Source organism: Mastomys coucha, unplaced genomic scaffold, assembly GCF_008632895.1.
Source record: "Mastomys coucha isolate ucsf_1 unplaced genomic scaffold, UCSF_Mcou_1 pScaffold21, whole genome shotgun sequence".
Classification (NCBI taxonomy): Eukaryota; Metazoa; Chordata; class Mammalia; order Rodentia; family Muridae; genus Mastomys; species Mastomys coucha.
The window spans coordinates 192,681,031-192,705,067 of NW_022196904.1; the positions used below are offsets into that span (position 1 = coordinate 192,681,031).

General features: G+C 44.2%; 1 protein-coding gene across 4 annotated transcripts in view; it reads left to right on the top strand.

Moving 5' to 3' along the window:
* Grk5 (G protein-coupled receptor kinase 5) overlaps positions 1–21,459 on the top strand; it is a 204,612-nt gene extending 183,153 nt beyond the window's left edge. The window contains exons 9-18 of one of the 4 annotated variants that reach the window (XM_031390887.1): positions 1,932–2,122; positions 4,668–4,705; positions 6,195–6,284; positions 8,504–8,712; positions 11,493–11,630; positions 15,349–15,486; positions 15,954–16,085; positions 17,359–19,605; positions 19,686–19,824; positions 20,206–21,459. In XM_031390887.1, the coding sequence (XP_031246747.1) occupies positions 1,932–2,122; positions 4,668–4,705; positions 6,195–6,284; positions 8,504–8,712; positions 11,493–11,630; positions 15,349–15,486; positions 15,954–16,085; positions 17,359–17,457 (1,035 nt within the window). In that variant the 3' untranslated portion in view covers positions 17,458–19,605; positions 19,686–19,824; positions 20,206–21,459. Of the gene's footprint in view, positions 1–1,931; positions 2,123–4,667; positions 4,706–6,194; positions 6,285–8,503; positions 8,713–11,492; positions 11,631–12,290; positions 12,480–15,348; positions 15,487–15,953; positions 16,086–17,358; positions 19,825–20,205 lie in introns of those variants that run through there. The other 3 variants (XM_031390888.1, XM_031390885.1, XM_031390889.1) reach the window with 3 other exon arrangements.
* The last annotated feature ends 2,578 nt before the right edge of the window (positions 21,460–24,037 follow it).

Here is a 24,037-nt window from a genome sequence, read left to right on the forward strand (position 1 = left end):
AAAAAAAAAAAAAAAAAAAAAACTATACATAACTTCTCTGTATAGCCCATCCCTACAGACTAAAATTGTTTCTCCTTTGTGAACCTTAACCAACCATGCTGTGATATCTACTTTAAACATTTCCTGGTGTGCTTCTGTGAATGTAGCCAGGGTTTAGATTTGTAGCAGAGGAATCACTATAATAAGAGCCATGCACACATTCTGAAAGTTGTTCCCAACTGGCTTACCCTAGTTAAACTGTGTAACCAAGGGAGGGATGCCATCATTAACCTTTGGTCATTCCTCAGAGGAGGGGGATTTTATGAAGTGATACTTAAACAGGACAGAAGTTTTGATCTCTGGGTCTCATTCTAGGCTATCTCAGCTGGCATCCTTATCCTTAGAGAGGAGTAGAGAATTTAGTGGTACCTTAAAGTAGGACTTGGACAAAACTAGCATCAGCCTGGTTTGACCTGGGCTATTTTTCTCTGAGTTGTCACATTGATGCTGCCCACTGGAGCCCTCATCTGTGAAGGGAGTGCTGGTGGGGCCTACTAAGAAAAGCATCGTATGTCTGGCAAGCCTGGGCTGGAATATGTTCAAGGTCTGTTGATTTTGATGGCTAAACATTCCTTAAGTGGGGTCTATCCACGACCCTTGGCAAGAGAGTTCCCACAGTAACACTGGGTATCAGCTTTTGTCACTCAACGTCAGCTTTTGTCCCTATAAGAAAACTCTGTGCTATTTAACTAATAAAAAGAACATTTATTTTGGCTCCCAATTCTGGAGGTTCCCATCCAATATCAAGTAGCCCTATTGTTGAAGTATTGTTGAAGTATTACCAGAAACCAAAACAAGCAGAATAAAGAGACAAGAGGTGTTCAGGTCTCATAGTCAACTTCTAGGGACTATGTGACTCCCAATGACCTAAGGTCCTCTAATAGGTCCTCTCACGTTCCAAGGTACTCTCACCTTGAGTACCAGTCCTTTAACATGTGGACCTTTAGAGGACACTTATACAGACCATGACATACCTTCTGGACCCTCCTGGGGCTCACATGGGCAGGTGTGGAATGAAGAGGGTCAGCTCTAGCAGTTGGTAGTGGAACCCAGTGCCCGTGAGCTAATGCCACCTCTGCCTCCAATTTGTCTACTTTCCTCAGAAATAACTCCTGTTCTTCCTGATGATTACATCCAAGTTTTATGGCCTGGCCTATCCCTATCCTGGCCATCAGTGGCCAGATTTCATCTGTGCAAGCTCCCAAAGTGGAGACTACAGCATAGTATAAATTGTTTCAGTCCAGCACCACCCGCCTCACCCACTGCACCTTGGTAATCAGGAATCTACTACTTACATGCCTGTTGACATGTCCTGCATAGATTTTTGCAAGACTGTGTACTATTCCCAAAATCCTCACTGCCCTTCCTACATCATGAAGGGCCACTCTACTTTGCCTTGCTTTTCTGACTAGCCAACTAGGCAACATCTAGTTTTAACAAACTAATGCACACACATGCTTTCTGGTATAGGAGCTGTCATCAACCTGGTAGACTTTCTGGAAGGACAAGGTTCTACCTGCCCATATCCCCTTCAGCCCTTTACTTTGAGCCACTTATCAGAAGATCTATACATGGGTTCTTCACTGGGTATGAGAGAAAGCACTGGTATAGGAGCTGTCATCAACCTGGTAGACTTTCTGGAAGGACAAGGTTCTACCTGCCCATATCCCCTTCAGCCCTTTACTTTGAGCCACTTATCAGAAGATCTATACATGGGTTCTTCACTGTGTATGAGAGAAAGCAGGTAGGATCACTAAAAGGAGGTGTAGGCACAGAGTATCAACTGCTTTGTCCCTCTACTCCCCTACCTCCCAGCTTTATTGATCCCAGGGAAGGGGATATTTGTCAGTGACAGTTGCTATGACCTCACTGTGCTGCTCTTGTATTCCCAGGTCAACTTGGCCTATGCCTATGAGACCAAAGATGCACTATGCCTGGTTCTTACCATTATGAATGGTGGTGACCTGAAGTTCCACATCTACAACATGGGGAATCCTGGCTTTGAGGAAGAGCGAGCCTTGTTTTATGCAGCTGAGATTCTCTGTGGCCTAGAAGACTTACATCGTGAGAACACTGTCTATAGGTGAGCACTGCTCCCAGAGTCTGGCTGGGCCTCTGCATCCTTCCAACAGTATCCCAGAGTTCCCAGGAACCCAGCTAGTAAAATGGACCACTCTCCTTATGGTGTCTCTGGCCTCTAATGATTAGAGAAGCCAACCTTGTAAAATGATATTCTCTAAATTCCTCCTCCAAGGAGAGGCTGTGATCACTGCCACCCTATCATTCTGTACCCAGGAATACTCAGTGGATTCTGGTGGCTACTATCTGGAATCAGTCCCAGGGAGATGTGGGGAGAGTCACTCTCCAAGGGCATTACATAGCCACATATCCTGCCATACCCAATCCTGAGCCTGCTCTAACCATCACCTTCCTCCCCTCTCAATCCCACCATGGCTTGGACTCTATAGAACACCATACAAAATGCTTCTCACAATGGGCAGAGCTTCATGGTATCCTCATAGTGCAGAGGATTTTTTAAAGCTCTGTTGCCCCTCCTGAACTTTAAAAAGTTTTTATTTTTATGTTTTAAAACTTACATATGTGTGTGTTTGTGAATTTATCTGCATCTGTGCCTACTAAGTCTAGAAGGGGCAGTGGCTCCCCTGGAGCTGGGATTACAAGTAAACTACCTTGATATGGTGCTGGGAACCAAACTTTGGTCCTCTGGAAGCATATTAAGTGCTCTTAACCACTGAGCCGTCTCTTCTGCCCCCCTCCTGCATTTTGAAGGAATATTGTATTACTCCTTTATGTGTTCAGGAGAAGAGGTTGATGTTTTGATATTGGTTAGTTACATCACATTTTTCAAGGGACCCACTGGAATATAATTATTGTAGCAAATTGATTTCCACCATCATCTGTTTTAAAAAAAAAAACTGTGAGAAGTGCCTGACTGATGTTATAGAAACTCTCACTGGGCACTGTCATCATATGGGACCCAGTCAGTCTTCACAGACCCTCAGGCACTTACACAGTCAGTTGACTTCACATGGATTTCTGGGTAAAGATTATCTTAGTACCCTAACAGGTTTTACAAATGAATGTTCTCCATGGCTCTTACTCCAAACTCTAGTCCCCGGGGGTGTTTCTGGGATTTGTTTTTTATTTTTGTAATTGAAGTAAGAAGTTAGAAGATTTCCCCTAAGGGTTGAAAACAAAGAACCTCCTTCATTGTCTTTACTTAAAAGAAAGTGTGTTGGAGTTGGGGTGGGCAACCCTGGAGTTCCAAATTTCCTTCTTCTAGGGCAATACTAAGACCTAAGGCAGTAGTTCTCAACTTTTCTAGTGTTTTTACCCTTTAATACTGTTCTTCATGTAGTGACCCCCAATCATAAAATTATTTTCATTGCTACTTCATATCTGTAATTTTGCTACTGTTATGAATTGTAATATAAACATCTATATTTTCTGATGGTATTAAGCAACCCCTGTGAAAGGGTCACTTAACTCCCACCCCAAAGGGGGCTGAGACTCACAGGTTGAGAAATACTGACCTAAGGTATTCCTCTGGTCCTGACCTCCTGCTCTGGATTGTCTGTGAATTTGATCCTGTCTGGTGGTCCTTGACAAGCTGTGGTTTCCAACACATGGCCACTGGTATCTTAAGTTGAGAGTCCTTGTCCTTACTTACAGTTACTAGTACATTAAAAGGAACCCATGTAAATAATAAAAATCAGCAAAGATGGTTTATAATTAAAAAGGGATATGTAATTAAAAAATACCCACCTCATTTGGTGAGAATGCCCAGGATTTGGGTACATGAACCACCCACAAGGAGACCTGTCATCAGGTAAACAAACAAAGCTGGCTGGTGCAGAACTGGAGCCTCTATCCAGATGCCAGTATTGTCATCCCTGGGATGTAACAACATGGTACATATCCCATTCTGAGCTGCTCCTTTACCCAGCTTTTACTGGGAAATACAGCATCTCTGCCTGTTCTGTCTGGTAAGGCAAAGATTCCCCTTTATGAGTAAGATCCTGTCACTGAAAGAAGATATAGGAGATAAGGTGAAGCAGCCCCACTGCACTGGCAGTTGTGTTTTCTGCCTGAGCTGCTTTCCAGGCTTTGACACAGCTGGGCTTAGATACGGCAGCTTCCTGGGACTCCATCCATAGGAGTCTTTCCTCTAGCCCATCTTCTCCTACAGCTTTCTTCCCAATGGTAGAGCTGATGCTCTGGGCTTTGTGACTTCTCTTTGTGGACCTGCTCTGTCCACAGAGTATTCTGTGCTGTTCCGTCTTCCCAGCCCTACGGAGAGTCTCTGACCATACTAGCCAGTGTCCTCTACCCCATGAACCACTCGTGTGAGGACAAGCACCAGAATTGGCCTTTACTAACCTCCTAGCCAATGGCAAACCTCAGCATTTATGTTAAATTACTTGGAGGAGAAAAATGAGCTCACAGTGGTCTTGACCGAGAAAGACCAGTCTACCTCAGTCTGGAGGTAGAAGGCAGATATCTTGTGATATCTAGGCCTGACTGGCACCAGAGGGTCAACCCAGATGTAGTTTGTTTTTGCTGCCTGGAATGGCCGTATTCAGATGACTGTTGTTTTCACCTTTCAGAGATCTAAAACCCGAAAACATCTTGCTGGATGATTATGGTAAGTCAGGGGCTGGAAAATGGGGGCCTTTTCTGTTTGAATATCTGAGGCTAGTGTTCTAAGATACTCAGAGCAAGGGATTGCAGAGACTCTTAGGAATGGAGGGGGTTGGGCCTGGACCATGGGAAGGGATGAGGCCCATGGGGCAGAGGACTCCACTCCTGTACCTTACTCTTGGGCCTGAGAGGGGCTCCTACTTCCTATAGCAGAGTAGCTCAGTTGACTGTGACATCAGAGCCAGTGTCAGCACTGAACATCCATGCTACTTGTCTTGGTCCTTGTTTTGTTTGTGAGGCAGAGACCTCAGGACTGTCCTGGCCACTATGGAGAGATACATACATTACATACATACATACATACATACAAGGTGAGGGTACTACATGATAGCCCAATGAAAACAGCCTGTTGACTCTAGCCAGCTGTAAACATGTCATTATCTGTGTATTATCATTATTACTTGCTTTTGGGTGTTAGCATGAGGGAAACAGCCCCATCACACCTATAGAGTAGTTTTCTCACGTACCTAACTAGCTCTACCCATCTCCATAGAAGGGGAGGTGGCATCCAAGTGTCTATCTTGCATATAATAAGCCTGAGGGCTTAGGGGAACTAACCTGGTAGTAACACTACCAAGTCTTCTGCATGTTCTTGGGACACACAACATATACACCCACAACTGATGGCCTGAAGAGAACTGTGTATGGAGGAATGGGGAGCACAGGGTCCTCTGGGAGGTCCAGGCTACAGTGTGTTCTATTCACTACTCACACTGAAGCCCCAGAAGGGGCACTCCATTGCTGGTACTCACATACTATCTTTTCTGTCAAATACCATAGAACTGGAGGCCATCTAAGCCACTCAGGCCCCCACAGGCATTTATGAACAAAGGTATTCCTTCCCGAGTATGAAATGTAGCCATCACCCTGCTTAGAAGGTGTGACGAAGATAGAAGTAGAACTCTCAGTGTGATGCTGCCTGGGTCTTGGGGAGCAGACTCTGAGCTCAGATTCCAGACCAGGCACCACCCTTCTCATTTCTCCATCTCTTTGAAGGGGAAAAAACAAACCACCTCCAAAGACCAATCAGGGAGGCAGGGAGTGGCTTCCCAAATTGCTTTACAATTTTTTCCCCTTAAGCAAATTGTTGCAAAATGTCAAGAACCTCATATTTTTCCTGTGAAGCAATCACTGAAACAGCCAGGACATTTTAAACTCTGTGACCTCAGCCTTTCCGGAAGCTCATTGGGGCATTAAATGTTGTAAGTCGGCCAGTGGCCAGCCTTGTCCAAGCATCTTTCTGCATCTTTATTAATATTCTCTTTATGTGTAATTTCTACACATCTTACATACACTCTTTCAGGGTTACATGGTTACCCTGAGAAAGCAGACTGATGTCACATCTTCATTGAACAGAAGCCTAGAAAGTCTGTGGCCCTGATCAGAGTGTCCACAAGACCACAGGAAACCATTAATCCTGCTGTCCCCAACAGGCCACATCAGGATCTCAGACCTGGGACTGGCTGTGAAGATCCCTGAGGGAGACCTTATCCGTGGTCGGGTAGGCACTGTTGGCTACATGGGTGAGTAATACCTTGTGCCTATCACACACTGAGCCTCCCCAAGGGCATCCATTCCTAAATCCCCCAGTCTTTGTTTTGCTGGTCAGAATTACTGTGCTGATCTTCCACAGAAATGCCTGGTGGGAGACCTCAATCAGGTAGAGTGGTACACTAGGACTAAAGGTGTGATCTAAACTGAGTTCTCTGTAGCCCCCAACCACAAGCCAACCTAGGTCTCAAAAACAAGCCAGCCTAGGAATTTGGTGACCAGAACCTGGCACTAGCATTTCTAGGGGAGCCCTTATTGACACTACTTTGATGAAGTGTCATTCTTTTTTTAGGAGACTCCTAAGAAGACCCCAGGGGATATTGTAGTCACCTGAAAGTTCTAGACTCAGTCCCAATTGCCCTCTGCTCAGGCCTGTACCCACAGATGATGTGGGACATTCAATACATTATCTCTGGTTCTTGAGGACCCAGACAACAAAACACTTGGCAACCTGTGGGATATGTATATATGTGACTATGAGAATTCTGATAGGCCTGAGGGATATAGAGAATAGATGGATGGGTGTTGGGTTCATCATAGCACAAAGGTTCTTGCACCCACAGATCTACAGAGAAACCAGGAATGTTAAACACACAGGATTGCCTTTCCAGTAGGAAAGATGAAAAACCTGTTCTTCCATCCAGAAAGCAGAGAATTGGAAGTGATTAAGAGCCTGGTCATTTGTATTATTTATTGAACCAGGCCATATCAAGCTCCTACAACCAGAACTAGAGGTAGCTAGAAATCTAAGTGACTCTTATAGCCAGAAACTCCCCACAAGCTCCCACAACCAGGATCAGAGGAGGCTGATAAGCCTAAATGACCTCTATGTTATATGTTTGAGACCAGGCCAGACCCTTAGGCCCTTAAGGTAGTACAAGTAGCCTACCTCTAGAACTTATCTCCTTGGAAGAAATTATACTACCCTGAGTTGAGTTTCAATGTAATTATGCTTTCTTGTGCACTGATTGTATTACACCAGGAAACTTTTTTCCAAAATAAATACATTGGGAATAAACCACTTGTTATTAGACCCCCTTAAGTCTGATCCAGGTTGATAAAATCCATCTATATTAGGTTTTCATTCTTATCTGTAAACATGGTTCACTTCTCTTATGACACCTGCAAGGATCCTCTCAGATGGGGGATGGATGACTGGATGATAGATAGATGGATGGTGGATATATGGATCATGGAAGGACAGATGGGCAGACATATAGATACAGATACACCTGTCCATGTACCTGCATGGAAATATGCTTATACATTTGCATTGCTCTCCTTTGGACACAGTGCTGAATGATTTGTCTACATACAGACTCTGTCGTGTGTCCACTGATGGTGGACACCACCACACACATGCTTTCCATTTTGGATGGCCTTAAGATACATAGCGGTCTCTTTTGTACATCTGAGTCATTTTGTCAAAGTTGTAGTGAAGATACAATAATAGATTTTATTTTATGTGTATGGGCGTTGTGCCTGCATATATATCTATTGAGTCATTTTGTCAAAACTGTAGTGAAAATACAATAATAGATTTTATTTTATGTATATGGGCTTTGTGCCTGCATATATATCTGTGTACCCTGTGTGTACTTAGTGCCCACAGAGGCCAGAAGAGTGTTGAATCTCCTGAAACTGGAGTCACCTGCTATGTGGGTACTGAGAATTAAACCCAGGCCCTCTACAACAGTAGCCAGTTTATGCTGCTAACTACTAAGCCTCTTCTTCTACCTTGCTCCCCAAAAGATGATTCAAAGTCCATGTAGTTTGAATTTAATCTTTAATTTAGATGGGCACTCTTCTTCATTGAAATAAATATGTATGCAATATGTCCTGTGTTAGGAACCGTGCCTATCACTGGGGACAAAGCAATGAGAGCTATATTGTGTGTTCTATCTGAGGAGACATGTCCATCCACCATAATTAGAGTTCTGAAGCTACTGTCAGAATTGGATGCAGTGAAGTACCATTAGGGAAGGCTTTCTCTGGACAAAGTGGTGTTTACACACCTGCTGGGCTGCAGTTGGAGGTTGGAAGGAAGTATCCCCAGCTTAAAACTCCAGTTTTTCTGTGAGAATGTTACACCCTTGAGTACTGCTGAGATGAAGAGCAGCACTGGGCTGTGTACTTAGGCTGCATTCTGCTGATAGTTGTCCACCACTCTCTCCCCTTCTTCTGTTCTCAGCCCCAGAAGTTCTGAACAACCAGCGATATGGCCTGAGCCCTGACTACTGGGGCCTGGGCTGCCTCATCTATGAGATGATTGAGGGCCAGTCACCATTTCGAGGCCGCAAGGAAAAGGTGAAACGTGAAGAGGTGGATCGCCGGGTGCTGGAGACCGAGGAGGTATATTCCTCCAAGTTCTCTGAAGAGGCCAAGTCCATCTGCAACATGGTAAGCTCCCAGTGAGCCAGATGCTGCTCATAGGCTATTGCCCAGTGGTAGCTCCAGCCTCTGCCTAGAACACCGGTCATATTGGACAGGATACCCCATGAATCAAGGAATATGTGTTGATGTGAACACCCATGAAGGTGTGTAGCTTTGTGAAAAAGTCAGCAAAGCATAAAGATGATAGCCCAAGTTGGTTCACAAGCAAGGTCCTGCCCTTGAACTTGGCCTCCTATTCCCTCCACTTTGGATTCTAGAGACTGGACTCAGGGCAAGGACTGCAAGGCAGGTGTTGATGTCCTTGGAGTTCTTGAACATATTCTCAGTTTTCCGTTCATTATGTAGAACGGTGGTCCCAGCTCAAGTTCTATATGGCAGCATCTGTAGATGAGCAGGACCTTCAAGTGAAGAGATTAGAATGACTGGGGTATGTTGGGGCCAGGTGTGGATACTGGACAGCTAGAGAAGAAGGAGTGGTGGGGGATATAAGGTCCCCTCAGCCAAGGTGGACACTGTTCCGTAGCTGGTCCTTAGGCCCTTCCTTGGATTTGGTATGAACTCAGCTACTTCTGCTCCTGCCTGGTTCTCAGTCTCCTAAGACTCACTGCAGGAAGATGCCCTCTGATGCTCTTGAGTGCCTAGATCCACATACTTGCAAGCCCATGTGGCAAAGTACCTTCCCCTGGAGCCATACTATATATACCCTGAGCAGCAGAGAAGCCCAGCCTGAAAGGGGCCTCTCCTATTATTCCTGAGTTCCCAAGCAGCCCCGGGGCAGAAGCCTAGGGAAGACCAGGACTGGAAACTTGAAGTAACTAAACCTCTACATTCAGAGGGAACCCTGGGTGCTTAGCTACCTCACCCCCAAGTAATCCCTTTCCTGCAGCCACCCCTGCCCGGCTACTTCTGTGTTATAGAGCTATGGTAAGGATTTGGGCTGGATCTGCCCTCTGATCATATCGAAAAGAAGAGGAAGTGTTCCTCTGCTACAGACATATGTAAAAGACATGATGAAGAAAGGCATGTAACATGTAGACCACTGTTAACCAGTCTCAAAGAAGCACTGCAGCAAACTGTCACACCTGTGCAGTCAGGATGAGGTAATGGAGGGATAGACAGCAGAGGTTAGGAATGTGGAGAAATGGCTGCCAGTGATACTTGTTATATTATGGTCAGCTATCTGTGTGATATAACAAGACTATAGAAAGAGACATCACAGTCTTAGGTCAGGGTCAGGAGTTCCAAGAAGCCTATCTCAAGAAACATCAACAGGGGCATGGACATACTGAGAGAATGAGGCAAACATGATCCCTACTTCTAACCACTAGCACTATCACCACCACTCCACTTCCCTACAAACCCATTTTAACCCTAGGTTTTGTGAGCTGGAGCTCTTGCTGTAACCAGGACCAAAGCTGTTCCTTTCCTGCCCCCTTGTGGCCACAGAGGGAAATGCGTTTGCTGAAAAGTACCAAATGATTGTACACATTCAAGTACCACCAGAAACCTCAAGCCTTGCTCTGTCTCCTCTTGGGGTCTTGGATTCTGGTCTGAACTTTATCCTCTTATAACCCACACTGTCTCAGTCTGGCCACTCTACTCTTATTCCTTTAGCAGGTGCTGACTCAGGCTACTGTAATACCTGACCTATAAACCATAGAGGCAGCTACACAAACAGCAGGGAAGTTGTTCTCCATTCCATCTTGGCAGCCATGCCCCTTGAGGTATAGAAGTCCACACACCCAACTTTCCTGTCCCTTGGATCTAATCCTGGATCTGGGGGCCCTGCTGAGTCCCATCTCTGTACCTTCTCCACACTCCCTTGAGTCCTTCACCATTTGACTCTCCCAGTCATTCCAGATTATATGTGGTCCTCTACATACAGGGAACCTACTCTGCCTTCTCCCACTGCACCCACACCTTCTCTCATGGTAATGTACACCTGTTATCCTTGACACCATATAGGTGGGTGTTTTGTTCCACCTGTGTGGCATATTTTAGAAATAGACAAATGTTAACTTAATAACCAAGCTTTTAAAATGAAGTGATATTATGCTAAAACCCTGATTTTCTAGCACTTCTTTTGGAAAGCAAAAGTCTTATTTAGATGCCATTCCTTCCTGGTAGAAGCTGATAAACAACCCAGCCCTACCTCTCATCCTTTTTTTCATCTTCTTATCCTTGATGATCTCGCTAATCTGCCAGCACTGTAGGCTCTAGGGGGCTGCATTAACAGGCTCAGCTACTGCACAGCCTTGCTTCTTTGGTGTTTCTTGGAACAGATAGAGCATGGTCCAATTACTTATATCTAGAATAGAGAAACTTGGGGCCAAGATGGCTCAGCAGGTAAAGCATTTTTTTAATGCAAGCCTGGTGACCTGAGTTCAAGTCCTGGAATGCGGTGACAGGTAGAGGGAGAAACCTGACTCTAGAAAGTTGTCCTCAGATCTCCATACACATGCTGTGGCACATACATCCACACACAATAAAACAATATAAAACAAAATAAAATATAAAAGAGAAGCCCGGATGTAGGCACTAACCTGAGCCACCAGTCTGATAGTGTACACAAGTCAACTGAAAGCATGACAAAGATATGATCTGGTCCTTTCCTTGCTGATACTTCAGTTCTTCTAACTGGGGAGACATCCCTCTCCAGACTGTGAGTTTTAGGAGTTGGCACTGGGGAGGCTAGAGCTACATTCACAGATGTTCCTTTGTCCTTCTGGCCTATGGGCAGATGAAAAGGCCCAATCATATGGCCTCATGGGACTCTCTTGTCACAGCTGCTCACCAAAGACTCGAAGCAGAGGCTGGGCTGCCAGGAGGAGGGGGCTGCTGAGGTCAAGAGGCACCCCTTCTTCAGGAACATGAACTTTAAGCGCCTGGAGGCTGGGATGTTGGACCCTCCCTTCGTTCCAGATGTGAGTAGCCACTATTGCTCCCAGGAGCTCTAAAGTCATCTCTCCAAGCCATGCTTTCTCTCAGACCCTGAGCTGTGCCTCACACAATCAGTTAACCCACCAGTTCTCCTGGAGTACCAAAGATTGCTCACTGCCCCTTCCTACACTCTGGCTACTTTGTGGCAGTGTTACAGATCTCAATGTCAGAATGTACAGATGGGGCATGAACCCTGGAGCCCCCTCACTGGTTGTCCAGAGACTTAGGTACTCTCCAGAATAGGGCACCTAGACAACCTTCAGGTCCTCTTCTGTCCAGTGAAGTCCAAGACACCTCCCCTTTCTGAATCTGCCAGATATATTAAAGGTTGAAATGAGGCAAAAGTGGAAAATTAGCATTGAGGACCATCTCAGTTTAACTGAACATCTACTGTCCAGTTCAATTAGGATTCTCCTTGGAGGTATTCCACTGGGTCTCTATTACCCACGTTCACACTCACAAAGGAGTCCTACCCAGCAAGGTCTTTTTGTGCCTCTGTACTTTAGGTCCCAGCAGTTTAAGTATCCTTATTGGAGCCTTGGGGATGGAGCCAGGAACTGTGGATGCTACAGAAACATTGGAGATGGGAACTAGCTTGTGTTAGCTCATGAAAGTTAACAGATGTGGTACAAATCTCTTCCCAGCCCCTTTCTCAGTCACCTCAGGACAAGAGCCTACAGTAGACCAAGATGGGGAGTGTTGACACCTTAACAGCTGGTGAATATTACAAAGCAGAGCTTTCCAAGACCCCTCTCCCAGAACCAGTTGTTAACCATTTGCTTGCACAGCACTGAGGAAGTAAGGAACAGTCCTTGCATCTTTGGTATTCTCCTGTAAGTGAAGGTTCCCTGATCATCTGGGTAGGGAGGGCAGCAGCAGATGTGGGAAGCCAGGACTAGCTACTGGATGCTGAACAGTGTCTATGGTCACCCACTGAAGACCCCTGTAGCAAGATCATAGGCATCCACATCATAGGTCCAACCAGGGAATGGTTTTTTTGTTTGTTTGACATTAGAAAGATTAAATCAGTAAGTACTACAAACTCCACATGAGAGAAAGTTCACAGCTGGTTTGTAAATTCTAATCATGGCAGTGACTCTCAAAATGGTTGCCCATTTGGAATCATCTAGGGAGTAAGAAAAGTACTAACCCTGGTCTGGGAATGTAACTCAATTGGTAGAATGTTTCCCTAGTATGGAATAGAGTACTGAGTTTGATCTCCAGGTGTGGTGGTACAATCTGTAATCCCACTACTTAGGAAATAGAAGCAGAAGGATCAGAAATTCAAAATCATCCTTTGCTGTACAGCCTGTCTGAGATGTTGGCCTGGACTACATAAGACTCTATCTCAAAAATGGAGATAACAGCTGAGAAGATATCTCATCAATAAAATCCTTGCTTGCATTGCTAGCAAGAGGACTTGAGTTCAGTCCTCAACACCCACATGAGGATCTCTGGGGCTCACTGGCCAGCCAGTGTTGATGAATTAGGATTTCCAAACCAATGAGAGGCCTGTCTCAAAGGAAGTATGTGGTGTTCCTAAGGATGGCACCCAAAATTGTCCCCAACCCCACAAGAAGTACTAATCTTATACCCAGGTCCTAGATGGTCTTGGACCAAGCTTAGTCCATCAGAATTTTTCAAATTTTGTTTGTTGTTTGGTAGGTATTTCTAAGTTTGTTTAGAGCTGTGGTATAGTCACTAGCATCCCTAGATAATGTCTAGAGTAACAGCAAGGACACAACAGTTGTAAGCTGGGGCTTTGAAGCCTCCTCCTGTCCTTGGGCTACCTATTACTATGGTGATGGGGTGAGATCACTCATGACACAGGATATATTTCTCAACCTGTCCACATGCCCCAAGCTTTATGCCAGGCTCCAAGGAATGGATCATGAATAGGATACTGGGTTATTTCTACCATGGAAATATCAGTCTGAAGAAGTGAAATGTCAGCAAACAGACCCTTAAATAAAATTGGGACTAGGAGGTGGGTAGGGAAGGGACGGTAATGGAGGCATACTCAGAGTACTGGCTGGGCAGAGTTGAAAAAAAAAATCTTCCAAGTCATGGAGTGTTGCTTGGGAGGCAGCATCTCTGGCAGCATCTCTGGTAATCAATGTAGCTAGCCATCTGAGACTGTCCTTGTTTTATTGCCGAAAGTCTGAGGTACTGAATAAACAAGCATATTTTGTTACCCTGGGTGTGACAATGCTCCCCACGAGGTTTCTAGGGCTCCTCAGTGTACTGTATAGAGGTCAATATTCCCTCTCACTGGTAAACACAGTAAATGGACCACATGGTATATGGCCCCTGTTCTGGGCAGCCAAGGCCCTTAGCATATCATTGGGATAGGTGGTGAGGGAAGATTGTGGGCCCCTTATAAATTCCTGAAAGTGACCTGCCCCTGTCTTGTCTGTCCTCTGCCCACAACCACCCATTCATAGTTCTTCTCCTATCACCTTCAGGTAATAGCCACATTCATAATTCATAGGCACTATTACTGGCTTAATCTTTTTCACTTCACTTGACTTTTTTCAAAACCAAAATAAATGTATCTGAAAGGAGACTCTCTAAGAAAATAATAGCTATAAGATGGTAGGTTTTAGCTTGTTAAGTTAATATCTCTGAGAGCAATCAATTCCAAAAGGCTGAACACATCCCCGGGCCAGCTACGTGGGCTTAGCATGTGCAGTCATCCTGGCCCTATTTGACTCAATGCTCTATTAATTGCTGTCTTAAAATCTAATACTTTCTGAGCAGAGGACCCTGTATTTTATTATTTTTAATTTTTTAATTCACTTTACATCCTGATTACAGCCCCCCTCCCTCTTCTCTTCCCAGTCCCACCCTTAAAAATCCCTCCCCAGATGCCTACTCTGGGGCATTAGTCCCTAAGCACATCCTCTCCCACTAAGGTAGGGCCACATTGTCACAGCCACTCATACTCATCACAGCAACAACATTAAAACAGTGTTATGGCCCAGATGTTTCCATTATCCCATTTGCAGGAATAAAACTAAGGTTCTGAAGAAACATGTGGCTTTTCCCAAAGCTCCTAAACTTTGCAGTGGGGACTACCTGCTGCAGAGTCTGGATTAGACACATGGCTTACTGCCCTGCATGAGAGGGAACTGGAACATATTCTTGCCAGGGCTGTGCCATGTACACCCAGGCTGTCTTCTTTCTATGGCACTATGTTTTGAGGCAGAGCCCTCTTGTGCTTTGCTCTGGTGCTGGGTTCAGAGCATCAATTCTCTCTGTAGAGGAATGAACCCCAGATCCCAAACTGTGATGAGTGCAACCCCTTATCCAAAAGAGAAGGTATTTGAAACAGTGCTACCTTCCTGATGCTTTGAGCTTCTTGGTGGACAAGACAGCTGATGGGTGAGGTGCCCAGAGAGTCCAGAAAGTGTGAACTTAGACACAGAGGTAACCTCTCATCTACTTGCACTTACCTAGAAAGAGACCACAAGTCTGTGATCTATGTGTGTATAATCCATGGTACGAAGGAGCTCTGGACTGGGCAGCTGGGTACCTCCAGCTCTCATTTCACTAGGTCCCCTTTGTGGATCTGAGAGAGGAAGTCTGAGGACACAAATGGGTGGGAAGCTTAAGAAGATGTCCATCAAAACCCTAAGGGTCAGGCTTGAGGACCTGACAGGCCTAGGGAGGGCCCATGATGGAGCCATCTGTCTCTTGTAGCCCCGGGCTGTATACTGCAAGGATGTGCTGGACATTGAGCAGTTCTCCACTGTGAAAGGTGTCAACCTGGACCATACGGATGATGACTTCTACTCAAAGTTCTCTACAGGCTCTGTGCCAATCCCATGGCAGAATGAGGTAGGCAAGGCATGCCACCAGCTGTTCTCTGAGGAGGATGGATATTCAGAGAAAATGAAAGTGCAAGTGCACAGAAGGGTCACTGGGTAGGGTAGCAGAGACTGGCCTGTGGTGGGTGTGGAAGCCAACGATGTAGCTGAGAGAGAATAGGCCATGAAAGCAGCAAAGTGCCTTCCCAGGAGGTCTGCTAGAAATGGGAGGGAAAATGGAGCATTTTCTGGAGGCACAAACATTAAATTGATGAAGTCAGCTGATCAGAATGCTGTAGGGATGATGGTCAAATAAGCTGTAGAATTTGGTTTAGAGGGGGCAAGAGTATACCTCTGGTAGATTCTCTTCTTAGGGTGGAGTTCCCTAGTAAGTTACAGAGGTGCCTTGTTGGGGGAGGAGCCATCAGGGTGGGGGAGAGTATGTCTCAGAGGGAGGCCCTACAGAGGGATAGTGGTATTTCTCTTTTGCTTCTTCAGATGATAGAAACAGAATGTTTCAAGGAGCTGAATGTGTTCGGACCTAACGGTACCCTCTCACCAGACCTGAACAGAAGTCAACCTCCAGAACCGCCAAAGAAAGGGCTATTCCACAGACTCTTCAGGCGTCAGGTGAGAGAGCCACCTGGCCAGCCTGGCCTTAGCTCTGGGACTTCAGCCCACTTCCATACACCCAAGCTTCAGAATGAATGTCCCCTGCCTGCATGGCTTGGTAGCTTGGAATTGTTAGTTTGTCCAAAGTCCCAACACCCCTGCAGACAGAAGGGACAGGGACCCACATCAGCACTCTTGGCACAGGAAAGTTGGTTCTTGTCACAGGGCTGTATTTCATACTGAAGGATGCTGAACAACATTACCGGCCTCTGCCCACTAGACATAGAGATAAACTCAGTTCAGAGCCTCTTCTCCAATAGTCACCATTAAATGTCCTTTGCAAAGCAAAGCCACCTCAGACTAGGAAACACTGTCTAGTTGTTCAACCCCGGCACTTGCTAGCAGCCTAAGGAGTTTTCCCTTTGGGAATAGACTTTTTTTTTTCCCTCAGAGCTTATCCCTAAATGAAGGATTGATATGGACCAAATGGAAGAACAGCTCTGGGGAAGATAACCCAGGAGCCCCACTCCACAGCTGCAAAGGCAACTTTGTACCCCTTTTGGCCTGACCGTTCAAGATGCTGGAACCCCTTGACTCTCCTCTTAGAGCTTGGGAGCCTCTCTGTACTTGTCTCCTACACAAGGGTGCACCTGTGGTCCCTTGACCTGAAATCTTAAGTCCCTCCCTCAGGTCACAGGGATGAAGGTGGTTATTTATAAAGATGCTGACTCACTCACTACCTATGGGCATTCTTGTGAAGTATATACACATGTGTTCCATTGCCCTATTTCAGTTAAGTAAACTGAGGCTGAGTGAAGTCAACTCAACCCTAGGTCACTCTGGTGACCCCACAGGATATCTGTTATCTGAGAAACGGCAGGAAGCATCTTCAGGCTCATGGGCAGTGCAGTCTGAGCTCTGCCCCCTGCCAAGTTTGTGTGTTTTCAATAAGAATTTCATGTAAGTTTCACATCCTAGTTTGCAATATATTCATGGTTTTATAATATAATGAAATGTTTAAACATTTCCATCAAGTAAAACTACAAGTTCTAGAAAGAAATTACTCTTTCCCTCTGCTCATAGATCATGGATCTTCCCAGGTATCAAATAAAACCCTCTGCTCAAGGAGCAGCCAGTAGACTCAGGCCTGCTAGGGAAAATGCACAAAAGCAAAGAGAGATAGGTTGGAACATTCTGCATTCTGCTTCCCCTACTTCCCTAGCTACCACTAATGAGTCACCCATTGGCTTTGAATTTACCAAAAACTGACTCTCTCCTTTCCTTTCCTCAGCATCAAAACAATTCCAAGAGCTCACCTACTCCTAAGACCAGTTGTAACCACCGCATAAATTCAAACCACATCAATTCAAACTCCACTGGAAGCAGCTAGTTTCAGCTCTGGCCTTGAAGTCAAAAGTGGAACCAGCTCAGAGCCTTCTACTTGGAAGCAGACCTTTATAGCCAGAGGAGCTTCCACTGTGGCTCAGTGGCCAGGAAAGCTCTACTGGGAACCAGGATAGGATACTGTTCCCCCAATAACCAACCTCCAAGTTTCTCAAAGAAATTTCCACTCAGGTCTGTTTTCCAAGGTGGCCCCAAGCTGGGGTGGACTAGAATTTTCCTTGTTGAACATTGCAATAGAAACTCAATGGGATATGACAGCTTGCACGGATTTTAATAGCAACCTAACTAGAATTGAATTTTGTCTTTATTATTTTTAAAGGAAAGTTTTGTAAATTTATCTCTTGTCTCTGTTTACATTTTGTATATTTGTATTTAAATGAAAGTCAGACTTCAAGGGTGTATATTTTCTGTGCAGCCACTGTTAAGCCATGTGTTTTAAGACATTTTAGATTGGGGGGGGTTACAAAAAATGTGACTCTAGACTTCTAGAGCCTCAAAAGAGAAAATGTTTTTATTAAATATAGAAAATATTTCACTTTTCACCTTTAAAGACCTGATTACATCTATCTACATCTATCTCTTTAGCCTTTTCCCCACTCAGTGTAGCTATCGCTCTCCTGTTGACTTGTAACAAGCTGAATGAAATGCCAGAATACATTTGGGCTATCTCCCAACCCAAACACTCCTTGTGAACTATGACAGTACTTCTATGAGCAGGACTTTGACATTGCAGCTTCATTGGCTTTCTGTAGAGCATCCAGCATGTAGGGTGAGACATCCTAAACCGCTGGGCTAGAGATCTCGGCTGCTAAAACCAGTGGTTTTAAGAGGTTTCTGTTGTGTTTGGGAATTTCTGTTATATATTCTTTTTAGGAATTTGTATTGATGATAATGACTAGTCATGATAACCCAAGTGTTCTCAATCATGGGACTATGGAGAAGTGTGAATTAGGATCCATCCTGAGTGACTACCTCCAAGTTTGTTTAGGCCTTGGCTGGTCAGCAAACTGGTCACCATATCATGAGCCTTCATGTGACTCCACATTTGTTGGCTTCTATGACATGAAGGAAGTCATCTCAACAGGAAAATAGGATGCCTGAGAGCAAACCCAGGCACCAGTGAAATTTAAGACAATCTCATTGTCACTTCCCCAGGAGAGGTGGGCCAGAGGCTGGTTCTAATTGGGCATCTCAGAGCCATAGGCGAAAGTCACTCCTGAAAGACTTGATGGGCTTATCTTTCCAGCCCTGGGAAGTTGTCACCTAGGCCCTGAAGTCCTAGAAGGTGACAAGGTACACATTTGATCTCACCTTCCCACCAGAACAGGGTGAGCAGCTAGTCTCACTGCTCCCTGGGAAGCTGAAGCTCTGAGTATGACTCTGCCACAAGACTGGCCTCAGCCACCAATTACTAGGGTTTTTTTTGTTTTGTTTTGTTTTGTTTTTTACAGGATGAGGCAGGCACTACCTGAATCAGCCCCAGTTACAATGCAGAGTCCTAGGTATACACCCCAAGCCTACTATGTGGTGATCTCATTTTGTAGTTCAGGCTGGTTTCAAACACAAATCCTCCTGCTTCAGCCTCTGGAGTTCTAAGGCTACAAGTGCATACTACCATGGAAACTGAATCTATACTAAGTATCTCAGACCTGGTGCACTTCCCCTTGTCCACTTGCTCTATACTGTAGTGTGAGAACCATTCCGCAGACCTGTGAGTATGGCCATTCCAAATGTGTTTTGTTTTGTTTTGTTTTGTTTTTGAGGGGCCTAACAACTTTGGGTCTTGAGGAGAACAATCCCAAGCGTATCAGTCTCATATCTTTGATTCCAAGCTCTCCAAGGGCTCACTGCTAAAAAAGAGCCTTTGGGAATGATCATCCTGAAATCAGTTAATCATGAGAGTTAAAACAGACAGGCTCCATGGCGCAAGATTAACTTCAAGCCTGGCTCCCAGGCTACTTCTGAACTTTTCTTGGGCTGAACATGAAGCAAACGCAAACGACCAGGTTCTTCTGGGGAGCAGGACACTCAATACTTCCAGATCATCAAGCCCTTAAGGAAAAGAAGAATTATCATCTTCCTGGGGTGGTCATCAGCCTCAGCCACACACAATCCCCGATCAATCTCCTTACAGGTTTGTCCCTACTTCCCCATCCATAGCCATTTAACTCTTAGGAACTCTTAGGTAACTCTTACGAAGCAGTTTCTCCTTAGGCCTCAAAGTCAAGGCAATGTCCATTGCAGCAGAGAATCCCCAGGAAGCTGAAAAGAGATACAAGTCTGTCTACTGAGAGTTCCCATAATGGGGTCCTGAAAGCCTGTACACTGAAATGTACCTGAGTACCTGTGGGAGGTAAGGATAGTCTTGTAATTCAGTCTTTCACTCATGGCTTCATAACAAGAGAACAGTGTGTGAAAACTGGCTCTCTTCCCTAAGTCTTCCTCCTGCCTGTGTTTCTACAGCTGCATTTTTAGAATTTCTTTTTCTTTTTTTTTTTTTGTTTAATGAAACCAAGCCTCTGCCCTTTCACCTGTCCAGGAGAAAGTGTGTGGATAGTAAACAGATGGCACTGTTGTATGTCTGAACTCTTTGCAAAAGAGCCTTTATTCAAGTGTGGCATTTTTCTCACCAAATTTCTACTGAGTTGGAGTGAGAAACTTCTGCTTTTGCTGTCTGGGAGATAGGCCTCTGCTATGATCATTCTGACTTACAATTTTCCATTCAACCTTTCAGGAGGAGACTCGGAATATCATTCCAGAATATCAAGAAGGCCTGATCCCTACCTTCCAGGAGGATGGTGTCTATCCTCTACTTGAGCCTGAACCACAAGGCTCCATGCTAACCCAACTGTCTAGGGGCTGGTCTCTGAAATGTGTTGTTCTCTTAGAGGGGCAGGCAGCAAGAGGCAGGTAGCTCCAGTAACAGGCATGCCTCACATGACCCATGATGTTTCTGATGAGTCCATGTTTGAGGGGACATGTGCATGGCAAACCTTTGCATTAGAGGAACAAGTAAGATGAGAACTTGCCTCATAGCTGAGGCTAGCCCCTAAGAAAGCTGAGATCAGAAAGTTTCCATGGAACTTAGCCCCACTGTTGAAATCCATTATTTTCTTTTGAACCATGTACTTTCTTGAAAGTCTGGCTCTACTTTCCATCAAATTCACTGAGCTACTAACTTCAACATAGAGCAGACAATGCAGCCTCCTGTAGCCTAGCATTCTAAGCCTTGATAAAGGAAATGGTGGCAGCTTCTTTGGACAATTAGAGTTCACAAGAGAAGAGAAAAAAACGATTCAAACAACACTGGACTCTTCTCATGAGCTATTGTGTGCTTGCTTTTCTGACTTGTATCCTTATCCCTTTCCAAGGGTCTCCCATCTTTATGACCCAATACCCTAAGATAAGACCTTATTGCTTCTTAGATTTTGCCATGGAAGGGCAGTATAAAGCCTCTTTCTCCAGACTACAACTGACACGCCTACCCTTGAACCACTTCTGTACCTATTTATACAACCAGCCGCCCAGCTATTGAAGCTGATAGGCATGTAGGCCAGATCCTGCATAGGCACATATGGTGCCTCCCCTGAAAAGCCTTGACTCAGGACAATGATTTAACATATGACAAACTAGCTCACCCTAGCAAAGAAGTATCTTTCACCCTAAAAGAAGATGCTGGCCATTTTTCCAGTTCAGCGACACACCATCCTGTAATAGATCACAAGTTAAATGTTGTCCATTAGAAGGACATTGTAGCTATTGGCATTGTTATAATAATAACTCTGTTTTCCAAAGGTTTCTATTTTTTTCCCACGGAGACTTTAGCATTAATGAATGGATGTGGTTCCATCTTGAAGGTTATTGTCCATGATAACAGCTTCTGTTGTGCTGCTCTGAACCTCTCATGTTCCATTCACTGTGTCACAGTGCCATCTTGTCTAGCCACAATCACTGTTATTTTATAGAGAAATAAATTCTTTAATGAACATAGCATGGCAATTTCCTTCTGTGGAGGCACTGACCTCTTTCATCTGTATGACAACTGCCTGAAAAATGCACATACTGTCTGCTGTGACCCCTCTCCTACACTTTTCTTAAGCCAGTTCCACCTTACCCAAATCTGGCCCACATACTGACTATACCTAGAACTAACATCACATGGCCCAAGCCACAGAACTCTTAAAGGCCATCTGCTTTTGAACCCAAATCCAGTAGGTTCTTAGCCATGGGAAAAAAAGTTGACAGTCAGAACTACACCAAGTGGCTCCTAAAAGACACAGTGAAAATGAGCTTCGCAGCATACAGGCCTATACCCTGGAGGACCTGGTCCCCTGACTATCTCTGGATCTGTTTTGATATGGAGTGAAGATGGGGCCAGACCCCATGTTTTTCAGAGAAGAGGTGCTTAATTGTCCTGAGGAAGAGAACATTCCCTGTTTGGCATTGGAGCCTTTGAGAGGGCCCCCTGGGAGTTTTTTGGTAAAGTGTTGCCCCATTTGTCTGTTGATTTACATTCACTAGTCCAATGTCTGCCTTTGCCACATCTCTTACATATTTCAGGAGGCTTGGACTCCCTTTTAGGATTAACTTGGTTTTCTCTGCAGTTTCTTTTGAAATGACCCTACACACCACAATTAAGACATTTGAGATTTTGGATTGTCTCAAGGCCTCTAAGTGGTGGCTTCTCCTATTAAGATCATAGCAGATGAACGAGGTCTAAAATCAACTGTATGTCTAATCCACTCATCTGTTGATGCTGATCTTGCTGCCAACGGTCTGATTACTTCTTTGCATTCAGAATTCAAATTTCCAAAAGCTAAGACTCAATTAGTGTCTTTCTTGCTAATGGATGGATACACTCCTTTCTACAGTGGAAGTCAACCTTTGCAAAAGGCAAGGAATGTTTTTGGATCTTGCATAGCTTGAGAAAATGGTTCAAGTCTTTCCCATTTCCAAGACCTGGTCCCAGGCATTTAGGGCTGCCAAGCGACTTAATGTCAAGGTTTCTTCATCATATTTGGGCTGCACTCTACCTCAGCAAAACAACCCTTACCAAGCAGCTGACCTTTAGAAATAATTATATTTCTGACTTTGTTTTGTTGTGCTTCTTCTCCTTCACTTATCTCCACTATGAGAACCATTGTAAATGTTACTCAGGTTCTAATATTGCTTTTACCATATCCTTCCAGTCCTGGGGCATTATTCTGTAATAACCCAAGAAATCAAGATTTGTTTTACATTCCAAATTTAGTGACACTTTCCTTAAATTTTCTCAGTTCTAACACATCCACAGGTTGCCATTCAAATTCCTGATAATTTTGTGGGTGATTATCATCTGCTCTCCTTTGTTGTAAACTAACCAGATAAATGTAACTAGAAGTTTTTTGTTTTCTGGCAACCTTTGGTTGGATTTCTCTAATGTTTATCTTCTGTCTCTACTTGAGTATTTTCTCTAATTAATATCTTAAGTTCTTCCCTTAAGGTCTGTCTCCATATTTCACATCTCTCCTTTTGTTGTCCATCCATAAGTTCCTGTATCCTCTGTTCAAGGTTCTGCTTCCACATTTTAATTTTTTCTTTTTATTGTAATTCTGATGTTCTGATGTTTATTTTATTTTAATTTTAAAAGATTCTCCTCTGAGCCTTGTTTCCCATCCCCATTATTTTCTCTCTGCTGCTCAGTCTGATCTGTGAGCTCTCACATCTTTTGTTCTAGTGTCTTCTTCAGCTCCTATCTCCAACCTACATTTCCCTCTCTCTGTTGTTCATCTTGACCTATAAATTCCTGCACCGTTAGTTCCTGTGTTTCCTGTAGGCCATGTTGCCAAGTCTTAAATTTCTCTTTGTTCATTCTCATCTGTGAAGTTCTGTATCTTTCGTTCTAGCATCTTTTCCAGCTCCCTTCTCCAATCTTCATTTTTCTGCATTTTTGTTCTAAACCCTTTTCTAAGGCTAGTAATTTTTTATCTAGGGCCCTGTCTTTTGAGAAGGCATAGTAAACCAAGATACTTAACATTGTAATAATGATAACTGGCAAGGTGTCAGTCTCCTTTAAATCCATCCCTTTTTAATGTTCCAAATACCATCCCATAAAACCCAAAAGGTATTTATTGTTCCTCATCTTTAGGTTTATATATAATTAAACTATATATGTGTGTGTGTGTGTGTGTGTGTGTGTGTGTGTGTGTGTATACACACACACACACACACATAGTTTCTTCTATATATAGAATATATAGAACTTGTTTTATATATATCCAGAGAAAGATCTGATATTTGATATAATGTGTGTGTGTGTGTGTGTATATATATATATACACGCACACACACACATATATGTCTGGATATATATATAACACAAGTTCTCATATATATAAATGAAGGCTGCTTCATTTATATATAAAGCCCCCTGCCTATATATAGGCTGCTTCATAGGGAATCATGCCCCAGGTAATAAGAATTATATATAACACAAGTTCTCAAACTCACAGAGCCCTTCCATGGAGGTTTACAGCCATGGGAGGCTGTAAACCTCCATGAGGAGAAACTATATATATATATATATA